The 17,603-nt window shown below is 46.9% G+C and overlaps 1 protein-coding gene across 1 annotated transcript in view; it reads left to right on the top strand.

Annotated features, from left to right (window-relative positions):
• The window catches only part of LOC126092802 (tetraspanin-17), a gene marked incomplete at its 5' end in the record, with an annotated part of 110,270 nt that overhangs the window by 33,920 nt on the left and 58,747 nt on the right, over window positions 1-17,603 (top strand). The window contains 2 exons of the mRNA XM_049908531.1: window positions 8,824-8,898; window positions 10,439-10,537. Coding sequence (XP_049764488.1) covers window positions 8,824-8,898; window positions 10,439-10,537 — 174 coding nt within the window. The remainder of the gene's footprint in view (window positions 1-8,823; window positions 8,899-10,438; window positions 10,538-17,603) is intronic.

The following is a 17,603-nucleotide window of genomic DNA, read 5'->3' as shown; positions in this document are numbered from 1 at the left end:
GAACTTGATCCGAATCAGCAAAAGGTGTGTATGCTTTTTCAGCCCTCCTGTTTCGCGTCCTCATGTACCATTACCATTTTGGAAGGGGGGAGTGTGCCCTCATGCGTGAATAAAACGTCAAAGGGTCCTCCTGAAACTCCCACATTTTGAGAACACTTTTGTTTGTACCTCGTCCGCACCTTTGTTGAGCAGTTTAAAAATGTACCTATACAGGGACAACCCGCTAACGGCCTTGCCACAGTGGTAACACCGGTGCCCGTCGGATCAACGAAGTTAAGCGCTGTCGGGTTTGGCCGGCCGTTGTAGCCGTGCGGTTCTAGGCGCTTCAGTCTGGAACCGCGCGACCGCTACGGTCGCAGGTTCGAACCCTGCCTCGGGCATGGATGTGTGTGATGTCCTTAGGTTAGTTAGGTTTAAGTAGTTCTAGGGGACTGATGACCACAGATGTTAAGTCCCACAGTGCTCAGAGCCATTTTTTTGTCGGGTTTGGCTAGCGCTTGGATGTGTCACCGTTCGGGTCTTCCGTGTCGTGTTCACAAGCGTGGTGAGCTCAGCCCTTGTGAGGTCAGTTGAGGAGCTACTTGATTGAGATGCAGCGAGAAGTAGCAGCACCAGTCACGAAAACACATAACGGCCGGGAGAGCGGTGTGCTGATGACATTTCCTCCGTACCCGTGTCCGGTGACGCCTAAGGGCTGAGGATGACACAGCTGGCGGTCCTTTGGGCCGTCAATGCCTGTTTGGACGTTGTCTTTTACGGACAACCATTCACCAACTCGTAGGCGTTTTCAGTACAGGCAACAACTTCAGCAACGTACAGCGATTATCACTACACTGCTGCTGCAGCACCTGCTTGCAGGCATAAGAAATCTGAGGGGTGTGGAAGGGGTTGACTATCCCACAGGCGCCTAGAATCGGTGAATGGTTGTTACTGTACAGGTACATTTTTAAAGTGCCTTAAAAAGGTGCATCGTTGACATCAAGGGCGTTGCCGAACTGGAGGGACTCTTTGCGTTTTATTCACACACATCAGTTTCGAATCTCCCAATGCATACGTCACAGGAGGGCTGGGAAAGCATAAACGCTATTGCTGCTTCGAGTCACGTTCGAATTTCTTCGAATGATTTTGAACGGTGCCTAGTGGTTGCACCCTGTATACCGGAGCAATAATTGCGGTCGCGCTACAATCCAAACGGGTGAGATCACGTTTAGGGGATTTCACCCCGCGATGACTATAGAGAAGTGTAAGCGTAGGCTTCCGCGGCCGTTGTCATCTTCAATAAAATTCTTCAGGGTATCAGACCGCATCGTCATAATTTATAATGCGCCAACGTTTCGGCCAGCGTTGCAGCTAGCCTTCATCAGGGCCTTACGTTAAACCGCTAAATGAAACACACATGGTTCCTTAAATAGCTGCACGAGAAAACCGTGTCGTTACTTGATTGGCTGTAAAAGGAGGAGGAGGAGGAGGAGGAGGGGTAAAAGGTATGCTTCATTGGTGTTTCCTTTATTATCTGTCATTGGCTGAAATAGCTGTTTTCTATTGGTCTTTATATTAATCCACCCCATTGGAGGAGACGGACGAATAGCGAACAGGTGATGGCTGTGACGTCACACTGTTTACATGCTGTCCAGAAGCCGGCTGCGGCGTGTCATTGCTTTGTGTGCTCGCGACCACTACTGCGGCTCTCCGCGTGTCTGCATGGGCCGCCACGGCTCTGCCGCCGCTCCGTAGCCCTGCTATTGCAGGCAGCCAAGACCTCGGAAGCTTGTACCCGTCCTCTCTATTCATGTTGGCGGGTCTTTTGGCTATTTCTATCGCCTCTCTAATCTTTCTTTTGAAAGTGAGAGGCTGTTTCGCCAGGACGCAGGCTTCTTGAAAAAATATTGGTTTCCCGCACTCGTCTCGGTGTTCCGCCACTGCTGACTTAGTGTGTTGTTTCAGGCGGATATATCTTTCATGTTCCGAGAGCCTTGTGCTAATCGGACGTCCCGTCTCACCTATGTAGACTAATCCACACGCACAACCAATTTCATACACGCCAGCTGTGTGTAGTTTGTCAACTGCATCCTTGGTAGAACCGAGCATGTCTGATATTTTGTTTCTGCTTCCGAAAATTGGTTTGATGTCGGCTTTTCGTAGAATTTTGCCAATACGTTTGGTGACCCCTTGTACATATGGTAACACAACAATGCTCTGTGCCTCCTTCTCCTCTTCCCTATTAGTCTTCTCCCTTATCGACATGGTGCTGTCTATCGTCTGCTTCCCATAGCCATTGGTTCCGAAGATGGACCTGAGGCGTTCAAGTTCTGTCTTCAGATGTTCTTCGTCGCTTATCCTGTACGCTCTCTTCGTTAGCGTGTGCAGGGCGGACTTCTTCTGCGTGGGGTGATGGTGGGAGGAGGCGTGAAGGTACCTGTCCGTACTGGTTGGTTTCCTGTACACTTTGTGGCCAAGTTTACCATCAGGTTTTCGATAAACTTCCACGTCGAGAAAAGGCAGCACCCCATTCTTCTCTGTTTCCATTGTAAACTGAATTTTCCTATGCTGTTGGTTAAGGTGCTTGTGGAAGTTCTGTAACTCCTCCGTGGGGCCAAATGACGAAAGTATCATCGACATAGCGAAGCCAACAATTTGGACGTAATGGTGCGGACTGGAGGGCTGTTTCCTCAAATGCCTCCATGAAGACTTCTGCTGCGATAGGCGATAGGGGTGAGCCCATAGCTACACCGTCAGTTGGTTCATAAAATTGACCTCTCCACTTGAAATAGATGGTCGTCAGACAGTGGCGCACAAGCTCACATACACTCCTGGAAATTGAAATAAGAACACCGTGAATTCATTGTCCCAGGAAGGGGAAACTTTATTGACACATTCCTGGGGTCAGATACATCACATGATCACACTGACAGAACCACAGGCACATAGACACAGGCAACAGAGCATGCACAATGTCGGCACTAGTACAGTGTATATCCACCTTTCGCAGCAATGCAGGCTGCTATTCTCCCATGGAGACGATCGTAGAGATGCTGGATGTAGTCCTGTGGAACGGCTTGCCATGCCATTTCCACCTGGCGCCTCAGTTGGACCAGCGTTCGTGCTGGACGTGCAGACCGCGTGAGACGACGCTTCATCCAGTCCCAAACATGCTCAATGGGGGACAGATCCGGAGATCTTGCTGGCCAGGGTAGTTGACTTACACCTTCTAGAGCACGTTGGGTGGCACGGGATACATGCGGACGTGCATTGTCCTGTTGGAACAGCAAGTTCCCTTGCCGGTCTAGGAATGGTAGAACGATGGGTTCGATAACGGTTTGGATGTACCGTGCACTATTCAGTGTCCCCTCGACGATCACCAGTGGTGTACGGCCAGTGTAGGAGATCGCTCCCCACACCATGATGCCGGGTGTTGGCCCTGTGTGCCTCGGTCGTATGCAGTCCTGATTGTGGTGCTCACCTGCACGGCGCCAAACACGCATACGACCATCATTGGCACCAAGGCAGAAGCGTCTCTCATCGCTGAAGACGACACGTCTCCATTCGTCCCTCCATTCAAGCCTGTCGCGACACCACTGGAGGCGGGCTGCACGATGTTGGGGCGTGAGCGGAAGACGGCCTAACGGTGTGCGGGACCGTAGCCCAGCTTCATGGAGACGGTTGCGAATGGTCCTCGCCGATACCCCAGGAGCAACAGTGTCCGTAATTTGCTGGGAAGTGGCGGTGCGGTCCCCTACGGCACTGCGTAGGATCCTACGGTCTTGGCGTGCATCCGTGCGTCGCTGCGGTCCGGTCCCAGGTCAACGGGCACGTGCACCTTCCGCCGACCACTGGCGACAACATCGATGTACTGTGGAGACCTCATGCCCCACGTGTTGAGCAATTCGGCGGTACGTCCACCCGGCCTCCCGCATGCCCACTATACGCCCTCGCTCAAAGTCCGTTAACTGCACATACGGTTCACGTCCACGCTGTCGCGGCATGCTACCAGTGTTAAAGACTGCGATGGAGCTCCGTATGCCACGGCAAACTGGCTGACACTGACGACGGCGGTGCACAAATGCTGCGCAGCTAGCGCCATTCGACGGCCAACACCGCGGTTCCTGGTGTGTCCGCTGTGCCGTGCGTGTGATCATTGCTTGTACAGCCCTCTCGCAGTGTCCGGAGCAAGTATGGTGGGTCTGACACACCGGTGTCAATGTGTTCTTTTTTCCATTTCCAGGAGTGTATATCAGGTGACACGCGTTCTTCTAGGATGTTCACAGTATCTGACACTGGGACATTCGTGAATAGGGATTTGACGTCGAAACTAACCATCAGATCTTGGTCCGTAACACGCATTTCCTTTAGGAGAGACACGAAGTGAGTGGAATCCTTAACGTAGGACTCGGTTTGATGCACTAGGTGTCGGAGCCTAGGTGCCAGTTCTTTCGCTACGTAGTAGGTCGGCGAATTTATACTGTTTACTATGGGCCTTAAGGGGAAGTCGGTTTTGTGTACCTTCGGTACACCATATATCCTTGGTGCCTGTGTCACTTGCGGGATGAATCTTCTGGCATGTGTGTCGCAATGGCAGAAAATAATGATGATAAAAAAAATGACACTTTAATTCTGTTGCCCATTATATGGTACTTCAAAAAACTTGACACATTTCTACAGGACTAGTGTTACCTAAGACTAGAAGAAAAGTTTCCATCATTATCGTATAGGCCCCTATAGTGTTCAAATAACTTACGGGAATGCAGTCCGTATTTCGATAGGTGCACACCCTGCCCCTGCAGCAAGCTTAAAATCTCGGTTTGCTGAACAATTCAGGAAATATAACACACACACACACACACACACACACACACACACACACACACTAGAAACACTAGCACCACCAAACAAGCAAAGATGACCGACATCAGAAGCTATCGGTAGTGAAAATTAGTAACAATCGGGTGAGGCAGCGTTAATTCTCTCTCTTTGTTTTTTGACAAGGGACAGAGCAGGAATCTACGCAGATCTCAGAATTGAAACAAATACATTGTTATTTGTTAATTTAATTTCAACTGATTCCTTATTAACACTATCCCAATAGCTGGATGTGCTTCCAGGATGACCGGTGCCAAGACAGTGTCCTGCAGTAGCAGATTTGCTCGATTGTTGCAAGCATGTGTGACGCTTGTGCTCAGTACACCGTTCCACCATAGTCCTGACAGTCTGACCAATGTATGACATGACACAACTGCGGGAAATACGATGGGCATCCACCTCACCGAATCAAGATCGTCCTTTGCGGAATCTAAAAGGATGCTGATCTTAGATGATGGTCAGAAAACCCATTTAATTTGATACTTCCGCAAATTACGACCAATCCTGTCGAAAATTCTCATGCATAAGACAAAAAGGTAGACTATGGTGCTATCTTGGTATCATCATCACTCACCCGGTGTCTTGTTGGTCGATAGCGCAATGTGATCTCTCTTTAACTCTATCCATTCTGACGAAATGTGACTTCAAGATGGGCTAACTCAGCTGATGAACTCTCAGGGTCTGAGATGACGTGGGCCGTGTGAACAAAGGTACGAAGTTTTTCTTCGCGCTGAATTGGATGGCGACAGGTGACAGCCTGTAGACAGAAGTCAGTGTGAGTGAGGCTTCCTATAAAAGGCGTGTCCCAACGTACCGTGACCCTTCTGGTTGACCAATAGATCAAGAAAAGGAAGGCAGCCTCTTTTTCCACCTCCATCGGGAAACGAGTATTCGGATGGATTGAATTCAAGTATTGTAAAAAATCGTTCAAATTCTCACTGACATGAGGCCAGACAACAAAATTATCGTCTACATATTTGAGAAACACTCTGGTTTCAAAGCCACCTTCTTTAAGGCACTTTCCTACAGGTCTTCCATAAACATAAATTGGCCAGACTATCAGGACTGTGGAGGAACCGTATCATCTTATAGAATATAACAACACAGAAATTACGGCGTGTACTTTCAGCTACTGGGATAGAGTTAGTAAGGAAATAGTGGAAACGAAATTGGCAAGTAATCTTATAAATGGAGGTTTCTGAATAAACTCCGCGTGGAATCCTGCTCTCTCTCTCTCTCCCTTGTCAAAAAACAGACGAGCAGATTTAATGCTACCTCACTCGATGGTTATTAATTTTCGGTATTAGTAACTTCTGAAGTCAGCCACCTTTTGTGTGTGTGTGTGTGTGTGTGTGTGTGTGTGTGTGTGTGTGAGGGAGAGAGAGAGAGAGAGATCTTACCAGAATTGCTCCGCAGTTCCTTTCGAAAGCACTTACTTGCTGCAGTTTTGCCTTGGAAAAGACAGTGTGTCCACCTGTCGATATATCGGCGGTTATTGACGACGTCACGCAGATGTACTCATTAAATTATTTGAACGTGGCGAAATGGATGAAAACACAGAATACTAGCAATTTACGATGATTTATTGATAGGAATATAGTAGTACTTAAGTGGAGTAGAAGACTGAGCGTGGCAATGTAGATCAATATTCACTTGCACTGATCTCTTTAAGCGCTGGTACAGTCCTAGACACAGTGAACCGTGACTTCTAAAATGTCCAGTGGGGCTCTTCTTGGTGGCGACTGTAGATGAGTCCTGAAACACTGTCGTGAGATACTAGCCTGAGGTACGGTCTAAGTAACTAACTGGCGAGCGGAGCTGTGTGTCTGCTTATATCCGCGTTTGGCGGATGTGTGTCCACTTGGGAACTGTTTGTGTGACCCAAAGCGGAAGCCTGAAATGATTCTTGACGTGTGTGTCAGCGTTGTTGTACAGTTGTCATTTCTTAATAGCTCAATAACAAAAGAACATTTCATCACTAGACCAAGCCATGCCTGACACTACATATGGCCCTTAAACCACAATGCCCTGTTCCCTTCATCCAGTTGAGCGTGTCTAGGTGCCATAGAAGGTTCCATATTTAATTATCGGTACTGGCAGGAAGTTTTCCGTCTTAGGAGGAGTGAATGGGGGTGGACTCAGCCTCATGATGCTAATTGAGGAGCTATTTGAATGAGGAGTAGTTGTTACAACGTCGGGAAAGCTGAAAACTATCGGAAGAGCAGTTTGCTGGCCTCGTCTCCACCATGCCGTATGCAAATGACGTCATTTGGCGGAAGGTCGGGGCGAACGAGAGGTCCTGTGACATACGTCACAGCACGTGACACTACAGGTCTTACGAGATGCAGCGGCCGTCTCCGGCGGGAAGGGTCTTACTATCTGACACTAGTTTACTACGGTCAGGCTGTCAATAAGACGTGACACAGTTAAAGACTTCAGCTGGTACATTTTCATTCACATGCTGATTTTCCGCCTGCTCCCGGACCTAGCCGAGCGTTTGCCATGCACCGGGCGATCCAAATGTCCGTTAACATCTGAAAATGCACAAATTCACGGAATAATGTAGATAGAGTGGTAGAAACTGACAGAAATTCCTGAAATGATATGGGATTGTATTGAAACCAAGAGCGAGAACAAAACTGGTCGACAAATGGCGATGGACAGCAACATGTTAGTGACGCCGCGTGAGAGTCGTGTATGAAATGAGCTATAGTGAGAGAGGGTCAGATCATCCATAGCGTGGCTGATAAACACCTGCTCTGCTGGAGGGTACGACTTATGCAGGGTGGCGCTCCATCCCATGCTGCTACACTTGTGAAAGACCTATTGCGCATATCGTATAGTGAGGATAGCGTGCTGAGCCGCTACGTCAGTCATGCGCGTTGTCCAGTGTCCCCAGACTTCAGTCCGTGTAGTTACTGGTTGTGGGGCTAATGTGAAATCGCAAGGCTGCCACGATGCGACCTCATTACGGATGGTAAAAGACAACATGCGACGCAAATTTTTCACCGTACCTACTGATACGCTGTGCAATGCTGTTCACAACATTGATCCCTACTACAGGTATTGTTGATGAATAACGGCCAACATGTTGAGCGTTTGTTATAAAGAGCATGTCTGTGCTAAAACTCAATTGGTGTGCGAATTACTGCTTTTGAACCATATGAAGCGCCATCTGTTGTTAATTTTGTGGACCTTTTTCTATTTCAATAAAATCCCATATCATTTCAAGCATGTGTGCCAGTTTTTACCTCCATACCTACGTTATTCCATGGGCTTTAGGGTCACCCTCTACAACAAGTGTGACGTCACCAGTTCGTTGCGGGGCCCGTATTTCTCGTGCGCCTCGGTAGAGGACAACACAGCGTCCGGCCAGCACCGAATATTGTGGATCCACCTTTTTTTTATTTACGAAATTCCACCCCGAACCGTCCCTCTTCCTAATTGGAGAATTTTCACCCTGCCACGTCCTGTTAACAACTGGATACTGCATGGACAGAACTGATACACCACACTGTATATGTGTACATATGTGCACTTTCTGAATTAACTAATAACAGTATCTGCGGAATACATGAACTGTTGGTATTTTTAATATAGGAAATAAATTTCATGTATGAGTCCGCGTTGATTGTGAGTATTTTGTGAACAAAACCTTCTAGATCTGACTGCTGTATGGAGACCCATGCTGAATATCCTGTACTGCCGGAGGCTTTTCCTCGTTGGGGGACTGGAAGGGGATGCACACAGCCTCGTTATGCCTAACAGGTTCTAAGTTTTGATCAGCTGAAGGCAGCAGCTGAAACTATATTATAGATAGATATTAAGCTGATCCTGATGGTTTTGTTAACGACACTGTTTATGCACATGAGTGAGTTTTGTTAATATACTTTTTGCGTGGCAGACTGCCTTCAGCCTTTTACTCGTTTACTGAGCTGCTGAGCGCCGGCCCGCTTTGTGTTTCAGTATGCCATCTTCCTCGCCATCCTGCTGCTCCTCGAGATGACAGCGGGCGTCTTAGGCTTCATTTTTAAAGACTGGGTAAGTAGCGCGCCGCGCCGCGCAGCGCAGAGCTCCTTTCCGAAAGTGGCTGCTCCGCAAAATTAATGCGGCGTAATTTCTTTTTTCCGTAGAAAGACTACTTTGCTGCTCGTTTGTTATTAGGTATATTTCTGAAATTGGAGCACAAGAGAGGCTTAATTTGTTACTTAGTACAGCATCTGGTAAGCAGAAAACATATTTCTGGAAAGACTTGGCCGCCCAAAACACTGAACTGTTTGCGACCCGCTCGCAGTCTGTTTTACCTGTTTCAACTTAATTCGTGGCATAAGTGATGGGGTAATAATCCGATAATGACTTCATCATCATCATCTCCTTCCGGGTGTAATCTCCTGTTCCGATCTCTAGCATCTATCCATCCATCTCTTAGGACGTGTACCTAGCTGTGTTTTTCTAGTGGGCTCATAATTCACTATCTGATTTGGCAATCTCTTTTCTGTCACTGCATCAACATGAACCTTCCATTTCATTTTATTCTCTTCTGTCTTGTCGTTAACTGAAAAGATTTTTTAAACCTCATCTTATTGTCTCATGCCTTCTGAACTCCCTACTTATTATGATTTTTATTTCTTTAAGAACGCTGAGAAAGAAATTTATTAGATGTGGTTTAATTTTTATTGGGTTTGATTCCATGAGGAAGCAGATGCCCCAATGACTTATTTACGAGGGCTTTTTGAAAACTAAGTTGCGGTCGATAGCGAAATGGAAAAAAAAAACAGCAAAATCCGATGAAGCCTTGCACAGATTTGTTGTTCAGTGTCTGTAATACGCCTGTCGATCGCGTCTCATCTTTCTTTTCAGTTTTGAGCGCACAGTGAGCGTATAAAGATGCCCAGAAAACAGTACCTACCGCCACGTACGAAGGCCTGGTGAGAATTTTCGCCTGTAGCTATGCAGCCCACATAACATAACTGTTGTTATGATGTAACTCTTCAGGCTTTCCCGGCGATCTAATGACATCTTGGGTTGTCGGGTGTTCTGTCGGATATCAGCGTCGTACTTGCACGATATTTCGGTCACGTAGCTCGAGACCTTCATCAGGTGCGACCTGAGACTGCTCCTCCAGTGGACCTGGTCCAGTATTTATCGTGCAAGTACGACGCTGATATCCGGCAGAACACCCGACAACCCAAGATGTTGTAATGATGCTTATACATTATTTTAGTCTTATTACAGTACTTTCTGTAGTCTATCCCCAACTCTATTCAGTTCCTCCATTCGTCGTTAAAATGTTATCTGCGGACGCTGCTACCAGTATATTGTTAACAGCAAAACGAAGGAAGAAACGGGTATGAGGCTTGTTGAAACGTTGTCGTGCGATGACATTATTACTAGACAGAAAATCTGTGAAGGTTTTGTTGGAGTGTACACGGATTAACCTGCAAGAAAATCAAACTGTTTTCCATAGTTATTCAACATATCATTCTTCCGATTTCAGGGCTGCAGTGTCACTTTTAAACTAAGCCTTTGTTTTATAGAATCTTATTTCTGTCTTTCTCATTGTTTGCGTTCGTTTTTGCAGATAAAAAACCAAGCCACGGAGGGTTTCCAGGCTTTCATAATCCACTATCGGGAGGACCCGGACCAACAAAACCTGGTAGACTGGATACAGGAGGACTGGGTGAGTAGTTTTTTTTTTTTTTTTTGGCTATGTGTTGCTTGTAATTTACTGAAACACATTTAACATAAACAGAAAATTTTGCGTCTCCGATTGGCGGAGCGCTTACACATTTTCTGTGCGTAGTTAGTACGCATCATCTACACTCATGGTCATAAATTAGGGATAACTGCACAATGTCATGTGCCACAACATGGCACTACACAAAACTGGCGCTAATAGCATAGGCACATAGGGAACACACACGACACAGATCTATAAGTACACGGTATTGGTAATAAATTGAGAAAACCGTCCAGAAACACATGTGCTACAAAACGCCACTGTTTCCTGCGCATGTACCCCGACATCAATATGGGATATGATCACCATGCACACGTACACAGTCCGCACAACGGGTTGGCATACTCTGGATCAGGTGGTCGAGCAGCTGCTGGGGTATAGCCTCCCATTCTGGCACCAGTGCCTGTCGGAGCTCCTGGAGTGTCGTAGGGGTTTGAAGACGTGCAGCGATACGTCGACCGAGAGCATCCCAGACGTGCTCGATGGGATTTAGGTGCGGAGAGCAGGCAGGCCATTCCATTCGCCTTATATCTTCTGTTTCAAGGTACTCCTCCACGATGGCCGCTCTGTTGGGTCGTGCGTTATCATCCATCAGGAGGAAGGTGGGACTCACTGCACCCCTGAAATGGTGGTCATATTGGTGCAAAATGACGTCCCGATACACCTAACCTGTTACAGTTCCTCTGTCAAAGACATGCAGGGGTGTACGTGCACCAATCAAAATCCCACCCCACACCATCAAACCACGACCTCCATACAGGTCCCTTTCGAGGACATTAAGGGATTGGTATTTGGTTCCTGGTTCATCCCAGATGAAAGCCCGACGAGAATCACTGTTCAGACTATACCTGGGCTCGTCTGTGAACATAACCTGGGACCATGTTCTTGACACCAGGCCTTACGAGCTCTCCTGTGACCAGGGGTCAGTGGCATGCACCTTGCAGGTCTCCGGGCGAATAAACCATGTCTCTTCAGTCATCTGTAGACTGTGTGTCTGGAGACAGCTGTTCCAGTGTCTGCGGTAAGGTCCCGAGCAAGGCTACCTGCAGTACTCCGTGGCCGTCTGAGAGCACTTATGGTGAGATATCGGTCTCCTTGTGGTGTTTTACACTGTGGACGTCCCGTACTGCTGGAATCTTTGCCATAATCTTGAGATCACACTTTGTGACACACGGAGGGCCCGTGCTGCGACCTGCTGTGTCTGACCAGCCACCAGTCGCCCTAGTATTCTGCCCTTCATAACGTCATCAATATGTGTTCTTTGAGCCATTTTCAACACACAGTCACCATTAGCACGTCTGAAAACGTCTGCCCAATTACTCGCTGCACGGTACTCTGACACGCACGAGAACAACCTTGCGTATGTGGACTGCTGCCAGCGCCACCGTGCGACTTCCGCAGGTCAAATGATGCAAGGTACGGTCATACCCCGAGGTGATTTAAACCCGCAAACCGCCCACCAGAACGTTGTTTCACCATGTATCAGCGTTATCCTTAATTTATGAGCATGAGTGTAAATCGATGATCCAAGCTATTAGTTCTCCGCACTAAAGAATTCCACGCAGTCATTGTATAGCGCCGTGCTTTGAAGCATCCATGTGGAATACTCCAGTGAGCACTTTTATTATTTTCTGTTATGATGTTGCACGATAGTGAGTATGAGACTTGTTATTGTGCACTAGAAACAAAAATGCTTAATTACATGACGTGTTCATTGCGTTACCACTCTCAGTACGGCACTAAGAATTTCAAGCCTCAGCTTACTGACACGCTGCGATTCGTGTGTTAATGTATTTTTAAACGATACACAAATGCATGTGGCTCATAATTATGCATAGGACGTAGACCTACTTGAAAGGAGAATGGAGGTCAGAGCGTCTCAGGAAACGACAGAAACTACGTCAGTCTAAAAGGGTTCTGGGCAAACACTGGACGAGGTAGACCTAGCAACAATCAGTGTTTTAGTTGTAAATTGTCGCAGATGCGTTGGGAAAGAACCAGAGCTCCAATCGCCAATAGAAAGGAGTGAAGTTCAAATCGTTATAGCTACGGAAAGCTAGCTGAGCCGGAAATAAGCTCAGCCGAAATTTTTACAAAGGACCTAACCAGGAAGCATACAGTTGGTGGTGGAGTTTTTATTGCTGTCCGAAGTAGTTTGCCTTGAAGTGGAAAGTTCCTGTAAGTTAGTGTGCGCTGAGACTATACTGGACAACCGGAATAAATTAACCTCAGCAGCACCAACGTACTTTCCAGTTCGCGTACTACCGGGGGGAGGTACTTTATTCACGGCCTAAAAAGCAAAAAAAAAAAAAAAACATTGTTTGTTCATGGCTTACATCAACAACATACTTTTTAAAGACGTAGTGATGCGCAAGTAAGGCTCAGAACTTGAAAAGGTCTTTTAGCACTCTCCCAGCAATATCAACGCACTTTCAGTAATTGTACTAACTACTTTGTGCCCGCCATATAAAAGATGTAAGAAATGAAAACTTCGTGACATCTACTCCTGAGACTTACATGTTTTGGATACGTTTATCTGAACAATTTTGAACATTTACGGAACATGGCAGAAAAAATCATTAGAAACAAATATATTTTTTCAAAAATTTTATATATAATGTAACTGATTAGATTACAGTATTTTCAGTAGGTGAGCATAATGTATTCTTCCCCCCCCCCCCCCACCCCACCCCGTTGGTACTGCGAGGGCTGATAATTGTTTGCTTTTTCCAACCGTCCAACTCTGGTGATACATTGCTGAACAGTTCCAAGAAAAGCTGAGTTTCATTTCAAATAGGTACTCCACTGATGCATTGATAGTTGGCAGTGACTTCAATCTATTCTTGATAAGTTGGCGAAAATAGATGTTTAAAGCTGGTGTTAGGCATAAAACGTCGTCCGAAATCGATCGAATCGGAAAATGAGTTTAAACAATTACTTCAGAAGCCCTGTCGAAGCGTAACTGGTTGCGAAAATACACTCCTGGAAATGGAAAAAAGTACACATTGACACCGGTGTGTCAGACCCACCATACTTGTTCCGGACACTGCGAGAGGGCTGTACAAGCAATGATCACACGCACGGCACAGCGGACACACCAGGAACCGCGGTGTTGGCCGTCGAATGGCGCTAGCTGCGCAGCATTTGTGCACCGCCGCCGTCAGTGTCAGCCAGTTTGCCGTGGCATACGGAGCTACATCGCAGTCTTTAACACTGGTAGCATGCCGCGACAGCGTGGACGTGAACCGTATGTGCAGTTGACGGACTTTGAGCGAGGGCGTATAGTGGGCATGTGGGAGGCCGGGTGGACGTACCGCCGAATTGCTCAACACGTGGGGCGTGAGGTCTCCACAGTACATCGATGTTGCCGCCAGTGGTCGGCGGAAGGTGCACGTGCCCGTCGACCTGGGACCGGACCGCAGCGACGCACGGATGCACGCCAAGACCGTAGGATCCTACGCAGTGCCGTAGGGGACCGCACCGCCACTTCCCAGCAAATTAGGGACACTGTTGCTCCTGGGGTATCGGCGAGGACCATTCGCAACCGTCTCCATGAAGCTGGGCTACGGTCCCGCACACCGTTAGGCCGTCTTCCGCTCACGCCCCAACATCGTGCAGCCCGCCTCCAGTGGTGTCGCGACAGGCGTGAATGGAGGGACGAATGGAGACGTGTCGTCTTCAGCGATGAGAGTCGCTTCTGCCTTGGTGCCAATGATGGTCGTATGCGTGTTTGGCGCCGTGCAGGTGAGCGCCACAATCAGGACTGCATACGACCGAGGCACACAGGGCCAACGCCCGGCATCATGGTGTGGGGAGCGATCTCCTACACTGGCCGTACACCACTGGTGATCGTCGAGGGGACACTGAATAGTGCACGGTACATCCAAACCGTCATCGAACCCATCGTTGTACCATTCCTAGACCGGCAAGGGAACTTGCTGTTCCAACAGGACAATGCACGTCCGCATGTATCCCGTGCCACCCAACGTGCTCTAGAAGGTGTAAGTCAACTACCCTGGCCAGCAAGATCTCCGGATCTGTCCCCCATTGAGCATGTTTGGGACTGGATGAAGCGTCGTCTCACGAGGTCTGCACGTCCAGCACGAACGCTGGTCCAACTGAGGCGCCAGGTGGAAATGGCATGGCAAGCCGTTCCACAGGACTACATCCAGCATCTCTACGATCGTCTCCATGGGAGAATAGCAGCCTGCATTGCTGCGAAAGGTGGATATACACTGTACTAGTGCCGACATTGTGCGTGCTCTGTTGCCTGTGTCTATGTGCCTGTGGTTCTGTCAGTGTGATCATGTGATGTATCTGACCCCAGGAATGTGTCAATAAAGTTTTCCCTTCCTGGGACAATGAATTCACGGTGTTCTTATTTCAATTTCCAGGAGTGTATATTTAACCTCTTAGGGTAGTGACGGAGGAGAAAAAACTCTTGAGACATTCTCGTTGACATTGTTGTGCCAAGGGTAGATTTACTTCTGGAGGAGGTTGAATGGATGCTGCAGCATAAAAAAATTCAGTCACTCCATGTACACATGAATGACAATCTTGTATTTGTGACTGGCGCTGAACACTATGACTGTTGTCACTTGATACAATACAGAATTACAGTCTCATCTCAAGGTATAATTGACTACTTAAACTTTGATATACAGTTCTGACTAATAATTTTGTTAGTTCGCAGCGAGATCTGATGAGCTAAGACGATGCTGTCGTCGTATGCGATGATTACCCAGTGACGTCAGCGGCAGTGCACTCAGACGTAGATAATCGTTATGTCGCGGGTGGGTGTGTACTTCTTGAGGACGTGTCTTCTCCTACGTATTTCATTCTTCGATGTATGTGGCTGCGACGGTTCTGACTTGTGGTTCCCTCGTGAGGTACTAAATTTGACGTGAGACCTCGTTCTTCAGACGATACCATATTTAGCGACAAATAATCTTCAACAGTTAGGTAGCATTATGACGGACATGGGAATCGGGTCTGAAGACTGAATACCGTCATATATAAATTCACCAAAAATAAATGCATAATACATCTATTTCAAAAGCAGATAAAAATTTACTTGACACATTACTGAAACACAGTCTTCACATCACCCAATCTGACTTTGTAAACATAGATGAGATGTGTTTTAAATTCAAGGAAATAATATCGGCGACAATTGAGAGATTTATACTGAATAGATTAATAAAGATGGCAGCGATCCCCATGGTACACAAAAAAGTCAAAACACTGTTCCAGAAGCAACGAAAAATCATGCCACTTTAGTTAGATTCCTTTCAGAGTATGCTGATACAATAGCACCATACCTAGCAATCATATACAACCGCCAGCTCGTCGAAAAACCGTTTCTAAAGATTGGAAAGTTGCAAAGTTAACACCAATACTCACGAAAGGAGATAGGAGTGCCGGCCGCGGTGGTCTAGCGGTTCTGGCGCTGCAGTCCGGAACCGCGGGACTGCTACGGTCGCAGGTTCGAATCCTGCCTCGGGCATGGGTGTGTGTGATGTCCTTAGGTTAGTTAGGTTTAAGTAGTTCTAAGTTCTAGGGAACTTATGACCTAAGATGTTGAGTCCCATAGTGCTCAGAGACATTTGAACCATTTTTTTGAGATATGAGTAATCACATGAATTAAAGACCCGTATCACTAACGTCGATTTGCAGTAGGATTTTGGTACATTATGAATTCCTTTGAAGAAAACGATTTACTGACAAATAGGCAACACGGATTCAGAAAATATCCTTCTTGTGAAACACAAGTAGCTCTTAATTTTCAGTGGGCGTCAGATTGATTCCACATTTGCAGATTTTCAGAAGGCTTTTGACGCCGCTCCTCATCAGCGTTCTCCAGTCAAACTGCGTGCCTACGCAGTTGTGCGACTGTATTCATGATTTCCTGTCAGTTCATGATTTCCTGTCAGAAAGGTTACAGTTCATTATAACTGACGGAGAGTCATCGAGCAAAACACAAGTAATATCTGGCGTTTCCCAAGGAACTGTTAGATGTCCTCTGTTGCTCCTGAGCCATATAAACGTTTTAGGAGACAATCTGGGCAGCCATCCTAGACTTTTTGCAGATGATGCCATCATTTACTATCTAGTGAAGTCATCAGATGATCGAAACTAATTGCAAAATGACATCTGTAAGGTGCGAAAAGTGGCAGTTGACTATAAATAAGGATAAGTGTGAAGTCATCCATACGAGTACTAATAGAAATCCGCTAAATTTCGGTTGCCACGAAAAATTACATAAATCCGCCACTTGTGGTCTCGCGGTAGCGTTCTCGCTCCCCGAGCACGGGGTCCTATGTTCGATTCCTGGCGGGTTCAGGAATTTTCACCTGCCTCGAGATGACTGGGTGTTGTTGTGTCGTCTGCATCATCATCATTCATCCCCATTACGGTCGGAGGAAGGCAATGGCAAACCAACTCCACTAGGACCTTGCCCAGTTCGGCGGTGCGGGTCTCCCGCATCGTTCCCCTACGCTCTGTGAAGGAATTAGGGACTTCATCATCATCGATAAATTACATAAAGGTCAAGGCTGTGGATTCTACTAAACACTTAGATATTACAATTACAAATAATTGAAATTCGAATTAAATTCTAGTGAGCTCATAGATAAGGATGTGGAGAAAGCGAACCAAAGACTACGATTTATTGACAGAACACTTAGAAAATGCAACAGGTCTACTAAAGTCACTGTCTAGACCAAACTTATCCGTTCTCTTCTGGGGTATTCAAGCGCGGTTTGGGATTTGCATCAGATAGTATTGACGGATGACACCGAAAAAGCTCAAAAAAGAGCAACTCATTTTGTATTATCGCGAAATAGAGTGAATACCATGAATTTGATACGCGAATTAAGGTGGCAAACAATAAAACAGGCGTTATTCGTTGCAGCAGGGTCTTGTCATGAAATTTCAATCGCCAACTTTCTCCTTCGAAGGTGAAAATATATTGTTGGCGCCCATCTACAAAGAGAAAGATGATGAT

This window comes from Schistocerca cancellata, chromosome 7, assembly GCF_023864275.1.
Source record: "Schistocerca cancellata isolate TAMUIC-IGC-003103 chromosome 7, iqSchCanc2.1, whole genome shotgun sequence".
NCBI classification, from domain to species: Eukaryota; Metazoa; Arthropoda; class Insecta; order Orthoptera; family Acrididae; genus Schistocerca; species Schistocerca cancellata.
Note: the sequence above shows the minus strand (reverse complement) of the source record. Positions and strands in the feature narration are given on the sequence as shown.